General features: G+C 31.7%; 1 protein-coding gene across 1 annotated transcript; it reads right to left on the bottom strand.

Annotated features, from left to right (window-relative positions):
- LOC109350026 (FAM10 family protein At4g22670) lies at positions 2,797-7,956 on the bottom strand. The gene is made up of 11 exons (XM_019591133.1): positions 7,723-7,956; positions 7,575-7,614; positions 7,322-7,468; positions 6,916-7,003; positions 6,267-6,347; positions 6,100-6,164; positions 5,477-5,617; positions 4,332-4,448; positions 4,036-4,239; positions 3,865-3,922; positions 2,797-3,081 (listed from the first exon to the last, which is right to left on the bottom strand). The coding sequence occupies exons 1-11, from the start codon at positions 7,830-7,832 to the stop codon at positions 2,981-2,983; spliced, it is 1,152 nt and encodes a 383-aa protein (XP_019446678.1). The 5' UTR covers positions 7,833-7,956; the 3' UTR covers positions 2,797-2,980.

Here is a 12,717-nt window from a genome sequence, read left to right on the forward strand (position 1 = left end):
TTTTATTTCTAAAGTTAAACCATATAATCCTAGATAACTAAAATTAATACATCTTACATTAAGTTGGATATTATAATAAATACAAAAATTATAACATGAAGTATATCCAATAAAAAATATTCTAATTCTCTAAAATAAAAAAATATAAATTTAATACTTAATATCATAAAATAAGAATGTGAGTCGACAGACACGATGTGTCTTTTGACACACTAGTATATATAATAACATATCTCAATCAAATACATTCTTCACTTGCTTCATGAAATGCTAAAGTATCTTCATTAGCATAACCAAATTAATCTAACTTAGGCACATTCAAGCAGTATTGTGAGAATCGGACTGTATTAGACGGTCCAGCCAATTTGATCACTGACCGGACTTGAAAACGACTCTGGTTTGCAGTCTTAACCGAATGAGAGTTAGACCGCTTTAAACCAGAAAAATTCCGGTCCGACCATGTTAAACACGGTTAAACCGTAATAACCTGGAAAATAAACCGGACGGTTTACTTAAAATTAAAAAATGGAAACCTACTCTAATTATTTTGTTTTACTTCAATCCAAAAATATTGAGATGTTATTTCAATATAATTATATAAAAAATTTATTTATATATAATTATATATGAAAACACTCGTTCCGATCGAACGGTTTAACTGTTTAAACTGGTTAAACCTTATATGAGACCTCTTTAAGTTTAATGTTGAGTTCGGGTTTCACAACATTACGTTCAAGTAAAACAAATCTATATTCATAGTACCTTTAAGGTAGAGAAATATATGCTTAACCTCATTTTTATGAATTGGTATCCTCTTCGTCACTAGAAAGACAAATTACTTTTTTTACACTTATATCGGTAAATATAAGTGTTATATTATTATATTTTAAATGATAAGTATTATATTTTTTATTTTTATATTTTTTTTTATATTTGTCTCTACGTTAATAAAAAAATAATAATTTCATTCCTATATCATCTTGTATGTTGTATGTGAGGAATTATATCTCGATAGTAAGAAGTCAATACAAATGGCTTATCAAGTCATGCATGATCCAGCAAGATTCGTTAGTGTTTAATTGCACTAAAATATGGTTTATTGTATGACAAATATCTTCATTATCTTCTTTACAGATAGAAATTTAACAATTATCATCTATTTACTAGTACACGTCTCATCATAACTTGATAGATAAACATCCAGTTTGCTAAATGTTTGATCTTTGGTCGAAACAAAATTTTATTCTCCAATATATTTCATTTCAAAATATTTATTTAGTCATCAACTTCAGATCATTCAAATAGTCATAAATTGAAAAGAGAAAAAGTTTTATACACCTATAGTGTAACAGATTTTTATACTCTCTTTATATTAACTATCATTTATTTTTAATTATTATTGAATGTTAATAAAATAATACACAGTCAATACATTATTTATGTCTTTTTGGGTTTTTTATGGATCAATAATATTTAAATATGAATGATATAACAACAGTTATAAAATACAAAAACTTTCAATACATGCATTTTTTTTTCAAATAAATTTATATAAACATAAAAGAAATAAAACTACTATCTAATAATTGCAATAAACATTTGAGGCGGACTGATTCGATTCAATTTTTTGAGTAATTCAGGAATAGAACGAAAGGCAATATTCGATTCAATTTTTTGAGTCATTCAGGAATAGAACAAAAGGCAATTTTCGATTCAATTTATGCTAATTTTCATCGTTGAAATCAAAGCAAATCGATTTGGTTATGTTCATCAATTCATTTTTAATGAAAGATATTAAATTATATCATGTATATCATTTTGTTGACTTTCCTCAATACAAGGATTTAAATTTTCCAAACTTCATGGTTTCCCATCAAGTTTACCATAGTCTATTACAATTAGCATCATGTTCATGCAATGCCCGGTCTAAACTTTAGGGCAAGCTTGAACATGATTATTTAAAAAATGCATAAAATATGATGTTCCATACAAAATAAGGATGTGGCAGACTTGTAGAGACTATATAACTTTTTAAAGAAATGAAAAAAGTACATACACGAACCACGTTTTTAAATTGCACAATGTTAACCTTGAAATAAAATTAGAAAGAACATACCATTGCGTACATCCAAACATATAAGAGGAGCACCACCTCTTTGAAGTCTAGTGAAAAACTTAACACTTAATAACTAACACTATAAGTAGCAAAATAAAACATGTAATTACAAGCTACATCGATGAAAGGCATGGTGCATTTTCTTGTTGAAATTTGGTTATTCTAGTCTCTAGATATCACAAATACATACGTATTGTATTTTCAATAGCATGAAAATAATTAGGAGGATGACTTTATGTGGGCATATTTGTATAAGTACATTGGCTTACACTGCTATAATTAATTCGTAAAAATAGAGAAGAATGAATCTCAAGTAAATTTAAAATTTACTTTCAGAAATTATAAATGTGAAAATATAAATAAAATATTTTAACATGTCCAATGAGCAGTCCAGCACTAACAGGCACATTTTTCACACCCTTCAGTGGGGTAGCCCTGACCATAGTTTCAGTGCTCCCCATAAGTAAAGGTATGGTATACCTTATATACAATTAATAAAATACTGGGACAGTGACAAGATTGTCTTCATTGCATTAGCAAAGGCATAATTAGTCTTGTCAAGGGCTGTTGAGAAAGAAGCTTTGAAAAGTACTCACTAAAGGGGCATTGGGACAATGTTAAAGAAGCGAGGCTCTATTTTTCAAATGAGTTAATTAATATTAACTATGGCTTATAAGCTTTTTTAAGATTTTTTCTTTTATCATTCAAATTCACTCAAAATAAACAACCCACCAAGAGGAGAAATACGCACCTATAAAACAGGCCTTACTAAAGGTAAAATAGTCATAATCTCATCAAAATGAAAATGCAATATCAAAAAACATTAAATCTTAAACAAGCACGCTGCCATTCTGGAACATATTTTTACTTAGGACCACCACCAAATTTGTTCATCATTTTTGCAATAACAGGAGCCACCTTGGGATTTGACTGATGCTTAGCCAAATTAGCAGGGTTCTTCATAACTGCAATCAACACAAAAAGGATGAAGAAAAAAAATGCAATCAATATTTGGTTCAGATATAACAGATATAAAAAAAGAGGACAACGAAAATAGACATGGAATGCAAGGGAGAGGATATTCTAATGTGCAAGCTTGAACATTAAAGTCTAAGGTGCATGCACATCATCAAAATATACATTAGAGGACCACGCCTACCCCAGGTTGCAACTTGCAAATACAGAAATTTGCAATGAGTCCATACAGTATAAATATACTTCAAGCACTATTGTTAAGACAGCACTATCCCAAAGAAGATAACTATGTGTTTAGTGTTATATAGCATCAATCATTCTAATACATAATCTCTATGAACAAATTGACACATGATTTAAAGAGTTTCCTCAAACTATATACTCCAAGAAATAATGTGAACCAGGTCATCATATTCTACACGCAGAGTGTAGTGATAAGTGAAAGGAAAAGACGAAAACACAAGAAGAGAGACTTAGCAGGTTCTCATGAGTTCAAATGCAAAGGGTGAAGAGAGTTCAATCTTTCTCATTCTTATCACCTACACTCTTTGCATAAATTGCCGATCCAAATCTATGCAACTAGTTAGTGAGAAAGATCAACTCCAAAATAAACAGTCAATCTGGGAAGATTTAACAATACGAAGACAATGGCACATGGCATTGCAGTTTGATCAACAGCTTATTGAAATTCATCCTTGGCAGTTTGGCACTCGTCGAAGGCTCCAAGATTTAAAATAAAATAAATTAAGAAAAATATTAAACAAGAGAATTACCATCTTGAAGAGCAGCCATGACCTCCGGATCACTAAATGCTGACATCAGATCAGGATCCTGAGAGACATGCCAAGCAATGTTTGATTTTAGCACCATAATAAACAAGGGAAAACAGTTTTCATATACCATTGCAAAAGCGCACAAGAAAATATCAACTCAGATCTACTTACATTCAAGATTTTGCTAAAATCAACATTCCCAGGCACACCTCCTGGCATTCCCCCTGCCCCAGGCATGCCCCCGGGAAAGCCTCCTCCTGGCATGCCCCCAGGAAAGCCACCTCCCGGCATGCCCCCAGGAAAGCCACCTGGAAAGCCACCAGGATTTCTACTCGAAGATGATTGCTCTTGCTTCTTAGCCTTCTCATATGCAGCCTGGAAAAATGTGCATAGCAAGTTAGCAACAACCAAATTACATGTATATTACATTTAAATATAAAGCTTATTCCTATTTGAAAATTGAGAACCTGAGCTTCAGCACGGCGACGTTGCCTCTCACGCTCAGCTTTTTTCTCCTCTTTTTCCTTGTGCAGCCTTTCATACTTACGACGGTGTTCCTCAAGCTTGTGAGCATTGGGTTCCACCTAGACAGCCAAAAATTAGCAGTGACGAGATAAATAATTCCACCATTCAACACAACCTACCTTATTGCAATGTGGTTTCTGAAAAGATAGATATGCTGGTATAACATTAAATAACAACCCAGCATATTCTAACCATGCTAAACAACTTTACCAGGACAACATCATATACTGTGGATATAAACTACAGATTGAACTGTTGATCCACAGTTAGAACTTTAACTCAATTGTTAGCCAGGCAAAGCTGCTCCTAATTAGATTTATAAATGTGGAAGCTTTTTTTTTAAATGCAAGATTTCCCTGCAAGCTTTCAATGCAGGATTGGGTGGTTAAATATATATTTTTTTCAACTGAAAAGAAAAGGTTACTAATTGCCTTTGCCTTCCCCATGCAAGATCTGTCTCTCTATCCTTTCCAATGATGTTATTTGCACATGTACAACAATAAGCTAATTTTATCACTTATTCATGCTTGGACACATTTTCACTGTTCCTGCAAATGTTTTGCTCATTTCTCAATAAATATGTACTTCACATTTGCAAGACAATCTTTTCCCCCAAAATGTACTTCACATTTTCCTTTTTGGTGAAACATTTCACGCTATCCATTTTATAATTCATTTTTACCTTTTCAGATCATTACATCATGTGATAATCTTTCTCCCCACTTTTCATTACTTCAGCTCAAAAATCCCATATACACAACACTACTCTAGAAACACATTCACTCTAATAAAAATCTGAAGTCTTTCAATATCCATAATCAAATGGATCTCTATGAACTATATATGCACAACTTGTTTTTATTATTCAATTTATTTACAACCGTGTCATATTTCAATTTTCACAAATGCATACAATCATATTAAGTCTTACCTATGTGTCCTGTATGTTTACAGTGAGGTGGTTCTGAATGCTTTCAAGTGGGCTTTAGTTAAACTCACTTTAACCCAATGTTCACAGCAATCCATTATAGCTTTGCAAATATCTCATTTAACTCATAGTCTCATACCAAGGGATAAGAGAGCATACCTTCTTAAGTACAGCACTTATTTCCTCATCGAAGTCTAACTTTGAAGCCACATGAAGATCCTTTGCAGCCTCTTCCCACTGACCAAGCAGTGATCGTGCTATGCCACGTGATTTGTAGCCCTTAGCCGAATCAGGATTAATCTGGATAAAAAAATTAATTTTAATAATTAACAGTCTAACAAACCTTGTATGCACATCAAAGATGCACACATGTAGAAGTACTTCCCGCTGGAAGATATAGTAACATGGGTTGTGCAACATGTCCACTGAAGAACAGTTAAACTCACTAAATGGGTAGCACCTATAATCCTACATCCAGCTGTCATACTCAAAATCAGGGGCAGCAGAACTGTAATATTTTGAACAGCGGACAGATTTATACTTTATGAGACTGCCTATCATAAATAATTATGTATCACTGTTGATCTTTTTGACTTTGGGGTAGCATCTGCTAAAAAAACATACTTAGATACCGAACATTTTCCAAGTGCATGCATTTCCGAGCAGATTATGCAATAACATTAAACAAGTGCGCCACTAGCAAATTCATAGATCTTATCTGAAGTCAAGCAAAGACATAATTCTCTCTGTCACTCTAAGCCACATAGAGATGAGAATATAACCTCCAAAGCAGCATTTGCATCACGAATTGCAGCATTGGGCTTCTTCTTTTTTATATAAACAGTGGCTGTAAATATTTAAATGCATAAATAAGACTGGACCTTTATATTGAGTGATAAGAACAAAAAACTAGAACATGTAACACTAAAACAATCAATCCAAGCCATACCTCTGGTTGCATACATTATGGCAGATGTAGGATTGAGCAAAATTGCCTCTGTCAAGCTCTCAATTGCCTCATCCAACTTACCTGCATTACAAAGTTATCTTCATTAGTGATGGCTCCACACCCAAGTCACAAAAGGTATCAGTCACATCCCATGAAGCATGGGCATTTAAAATATAGTTTCCGTGAAATGACAAAATAATCAGACAAAATGTTAGCACTTTATTATGTTTGCAATGACTCATGCGTCATGCCAGCACTTAAAACATTGTAACTCTTTTAATTTCAGATTTGTATTTTGGTATTAGCTTTATATTAGTTTTACCTTATATCACAAGTGTTTCATGTCCTATAATTTATAAAATTTGCCACATTCTCATGCCCATTTCATATCTGTGCTTCCCAATTACATCCACTGCACCCGACAGAAATACCAGATATATTGCAGCATGCATACAGTTCAAATCTGAAATATTTTGCTTGAAATCAATTATACCCATTCCTATCAAATTACCACTAGTAGCAAGCATTTGCAACTTGAGCTGTTCAAAATTTTTAATGCATTTTACACGGAAGAATTCTTTTATCCCTTTGCCAACCACAAAAAATCAGATAAATGCAAAAGCATTCTTCACTTTATAAGGAATGTCACCTTCAGAAATGGCTTCCACGGCTTTAGCTTTGGCTGACTGTGAAGCCTCACGATTCTCTTCAGTGACCTCCACAGAGGGGTCTCCCATCTGAAACATGCATTCCCATTAACAGAAAACACCAAATGCAACCATGCATCAACAAGAACAACATAAAATGTTCCTAATTATCAATACCTGAGAAATTCAAAATCAATTTTCACTTTCCGCAACAAATCTTATGAAACATTAGTCCCTATTGAGAACCATTTGACCGACATTTGATATTCTTAGAGACTAAGTTAAGATTATCCAACATTTTTCAGGACAAAATTAACAATTTTCATCGCTAAGTACTAAACTGATGACACATTTTTATACAACCAATTTAGATATCTATCTACTCAAATATAATCTTCAATACCAAACCTTCTGCGGAGCATCATGGTCTGGCTCGACAGTTTCGCCCTCGAGCTCAACATCAGACTCAATTATCTCATCATCTTCTTCAGGTTCTTCAACTTTCACTTTTTCCTCCTCAACATTCTCTGTGTCCTCATCACTCTCCACATCTCTCTACACAACACAACACAGCACATATTACTATATACATTCATAAAATAAAAAATAATTAAATAAATAATTGAAAACTACAGAAACAATGATTTGTATATTAGAGTACCGATTTGGATTCAGCAGACTGAGGAAGCTTGGCACCGAGACTGTAAATATTTAAATTTAATTAAAATAAAATAGAAAGTATATAAATACGTGAAATGAAAAAAAGAGGGTTTATTAAATAGAATGAATCGAATAATTAAGGATTTAACCTTTCGAGGTATTCGCGGAAGAAAGAAAGAGAAGGATCGGAAAGGATTGAAGGATTGGACTTGACGTGTTCGATGAAATGCTTGAACTGAACAAGCTTCTCTGCGTCCATTGTGAATTGTGATTATGAGCTTAGAGCAAGAACAAACGGTGCGTTTTTGTTTGGGGTTTTATGTTAAATGGTGAAAGAGTCTAGACCCTTCTTGACTCAGCTATTCTAGAAGTTTCTATTGGAAATAGCGTAGTCCAATAGCGTAGTCCTTAATAGTATCTAGGTCGGATCTTGAAAAGATGTTAGAGTGTGAGTGGGTTTGGGCCGGAATGAGTTAAGTAGGATATGACAACGGATTTTGTTAGAAACCTGCAAAACATTTCACACTTACGGTTATATGCATGATTTTGGTGGTTTTTTTTGTATAATCAATAGTATCAATGGTATCACTTGCTCTATAAATAATGAACTAATTATTTTTATAATATATGGTTGCTCTCCATAAGTATTAATTTTAATAATTGAAACTTTAACATGTTAGAACAATTTAAAAAATTAATAAATGTAAATGTTTAATATAATTTATCTAAAATAACATTATTTAATGCTTATCGGAAACTAAATTAGAAAAGAAATTGAAAAATATATAGTGAAAATAATAATATAATTGAAAAATAAAGTATTGATATGTATTGAGTTTATAAAATATTAGAAGATTATAATAATATGAAAAAGTTTACATATAACCATATTAGTCTTTTATGTATACTTATTAAATGTCTCTCATTTTTTATTATTCCATATACCAAGATGTTCTAGTTGGTTTGATAAGAGCTGGTGAGGGTAGAGGAAATGTTACTCATAGTTATTTGCCGCAAAATATTGACAAAGCCGATTGGACTTAATCCATGGGTAGCCCAAGGGCAAGGCTGATGATGCCCTGCTTCTCAGGGGGTAAGTGGTTCCAGTTTAAATTGTAAAACTGATGAATTAAACCGAATCAAACCATAAAATATAGTTTAGTTTGATTTTGCGGTTCAGTTCAGTTATTTTTTTAAGGAACCATTTATGTTAAGTTTGGTTTATGGTTTTAGAAATTTAGGAACCACTCAAACCGAACCGAATAGCATATTAAAAAAATAAATATTAGGAATGATGTTTTATTGTTGTTTAAATTCTTCAACCAATTTTGCGACTTAATTTAACAATTTTGTGTGAATTGAAGTATTATATATGTTACTAAATTATTATTATGTTTGTATTATATATGCTATTAGATACTAAATTGTTTCTTAGTGTCTTGATGATTTGGAAATATCTTCCAACTTTTGTAGTATTGAGTTTGAAACTAACATATATCATATATTGATATATATATATTACTAATTGTAAATTGTAAGTTTATATATGTAATTATTATATATTTTACTAGATGATATATATGTTACTAATTAATTTTATTGTTATATATGCTACTTATTGAGAATTATATTATATATATATATATATATATATATATATGTGTGTGATATTCACTTTTTTATTTATCAATTATATAATTGTTATATATGTTACTAATAAATAATTACGAGTTTCAATTTTTTTTACTCATCTATGTATGATTCATAATTTTTTATAATAATAGTAGTAGTGTTTTTCGGTTTATGAAGAAACAATATTTATCGTAGTACATTTTGAACTTACAATTGATGCAAGATTTTTTATAAAAAATAATTGAAAAAACCGTGGAATCGAACCGAACCGTTCAATAGCGGTTCAGTTCGATCTTATAGTTAAATTTACGGTTAATTGAGTGGAACCGAACCATATACGTGTGTTCAGTTCGGTCATTGAAATGCGCCAAAAATTGAATCGAACAAAATTTTTACACTCCTACAGTTGCTTGAGCCCTTTAAATTTTTAACATTCTCTCATTAAAAAATGTCTTATCTTATGACTTTAGGATATTTAAATGCTTAAAATGCTGGAATATGTGAAATTCTGTAAGAATTAATCATTCAACATTATAGTTAACTAATTAATTGTATAAGAGTTAATTGATTAACACTATAGTTAATCGATTAACTGGATAGTTGTTTCAGTTTGTTAAGGTGTACTTTGTGTACGATAATCGATTAATAGAGTTAATAGATTAACAATATACGTTTTCTATTTTAGTAGTTGGTGTATATAAATGGGTATTCCCCTAATCTTTGTAATATAATTCATTGAGAAAATAATGAGAAACATTAGTTTCTTCTTCTTTTTCATTCATCAAGATTTTCTTTCTAATTCATGTATTCTTTCATACTTCTTTATTCATCAAGAAGTCATTTTTATGGCTTACATCAAACTTTAACATGATATTAGAATATAATTATTCTTTGGTTTTCGCTTTTGCCTTCCATCTTCTTTGTCTCCATCAACTTTTATAATACAAGGCAACAAGCACCAATCTTCAAAGATACGGAATTCAGTAGGGACCATTGAAGAAGCAGCTGTAGGAGCAACATTCAAAAGAGAGATAATGAATTCAACAGGGACCATTAGTGATAAACGTTATGGCTTTACTAATCCAAAGAAACATGACAAGAACAGAGAAGAATGGTTCTTGGTCTTTGTCCAAACACATCACACCTATCATTCGCTAAAGAAATGGTTTTAGAAGTTCCAAGATTACCTTCATGTAAATTTTCTAACATATGGGTATGCGAGACGTAACGAAGGACAAAAAGCTCATAAAGAACAAGGGAAATATCTTAAAACAATTATTCTTCCTAATTATGATCTAGTGTGTATGATTGACTCACATTGTGGAGCGCATCTTTGGATTCCAATGCATGAAATACTATATCATCTTTAGTATTACTATTCCTTTGCTATTGAAACACCCTCAGTGCAAACATCATTCACATCACACACTTGATGCATTTTGCAACAAAAAAATAATAAAGATACATTGATTTGTATATTATTTAGACTTGTCTACACAATATATCATGTTTTGTTTAACTTTTTTTGGTTTCCCACAGGTATCCCCGCACTGGAGGCAATCCTGTCCGAGCCGGGCACATCCACAGGTAAGTGGGGCTAACTCTCCCAACGGGCATTTTTTCCATCCACAAGACTCGAACCCGGGTTCTTGCTTAAGGGGAATCAAGCATGTACCACTTGAACCAACGCCCGTTGGTATGTTTAACTTAATTGCATTTATCACATTTTTTGTTTAAAAATTACACTTATTTCTTATACAGGGGTGGTCAGTGTAATGAAAGTACAAAACTAGGGGAGGTTTGTGTAAGTTTAGAAAAGTGAGGGGTGGTTTGTGTAATTTCACTAAAACTCAGAGGGTGTCAGTGTAATTTACTCATAAGATTTTGTCTCCACAAATTCAGCCTAAGTTCATGTTCATGGGTCTTTTGGGTGCTTAGAATTTCTTCCAGCAAGGAACAAAGAAGCTTCAATGCATTTATGTACAACTATCTTCAAAATTTTGCAACCGTGAAAAATAATTTTTGGACGATTCTTTTAGTTTCTTTTCTTATTATTTATCATTAACCCCAATTACCTTCATTTCTTTACTATTCTATTTTCTTTACCTCTCTCATAAATACACAATATTATTTTTAGTGTTTAATTTTTCTTCATTGAAGCATGATCAAGATTAAGGTCCATTTCTTTTCTCTCTTTTATCCATTATGGTTGTTAAGCTTTTGTTAAGATAAATGGTTAAGCTTCTGCCAATATGGATGGTTAAACTTTGGATGAAGTTGTTTCTGCCTATGGTGGTTAAACGTCGGTATTGCTTCACATTTTGTTTTCAAGACTGAGAGATGAAGATTCGCTCACCATCAAAATGAGGTATTACAATATATATGGTATTCATCACAATGATTTCAAGCTTGGAATGCTTGATACGTTCCATCCTGCGAGGGAATATTAGAACATGTGAGATTCTGTAAAAGTTAATCAATTAATACTATAGTTAATCGATTAACTGTGTAAGCGTTAACCGATTAACTATGTAAGAGTTAACCGATTAACTGTGTAATAGTTAACCGATTAACTGTGTAAGAGTTAATCGATTAACACTGTAGTTGATCGATTAACTGAATAGTTTTTTCAGTTTGCTAAAGTGAACTTTGTGTACGATAATCGATTAATCAACAAAGTTAGTCGATTATCTGGTTAATAGTTTCTGTTATCTATTTTAATAGTTGGTGTATATAAAGAGGTATTCTCCTAATCTTTATAATTCAATTCATTGAGAAAATAATGAGAAATATTAGTTTTTTTCTTCTTCATTCTTCAAGATTTTCTTTCTTATTCATGTATTCTTTCATACTTCTTAATTCACCGGGAAGTTTCTTTCATAGCTTATACCAAACTTACATAAATATTACTAATTGATAATATTCTCTTCTAAGATTTAAGATGATATTAATTTAGACACACAGATATTGAAGAAAGTACTAATTTTTTATTTTATTTCAAGTAATGATAAAATACATTAATTCAGAATTCATTTTTAGCCCTTGATATATTAGGCTGCCTTGCTTAAATCTGTTGAGGTTGTAGACACCGTTGATGTATTAACCAATGGGAAAGTTTTGCAAACGAGAAATTTTTATTTGGAATTTTTTTGAGAGGAAAGGCAAAGGATTTGGATTGGAAGACCAAAGAGTGAATAGTTAGATTGGTGGTTCAATTTGTGATATTGTGGCATAATGGGTATTATTTTGTAAAAGAAGATAGAGGAACAAGAAGAATGTAAAAGGAATGTAAATTTTTATTGATTGATTATAATTGCACCATGGTGTTCATTATATACATGATGCCTTGTTGACCAAGCAATGAAAAAACTAACTTAACAAACTTTCCTAACAAACTAGAAGGCACATGCTTTAATTAAATAAGCATGTGTCAAATGTGAATTAAGGAACTCTACTACATCCATCATTCATGACTTAAAGGAAAATCCATCAAGCTAAGGCTGTTCTGTTTT

The sequence above is a fragment of the Lupinus angustifolius genome, chromosome LG06, assembly GCF_001865875.1.
Source record: "Lupinus angustifolius cultivar Tanjil chromosome LG06, LupAngTanjil_v1.0, whole genome shotgun sequence".
NCBI lineage: Eukaryota > Viridiplantae > Streptophyta > Magnoliopsida > Fabales > Fabaceae > Lupinus > Lupinus angustifolius.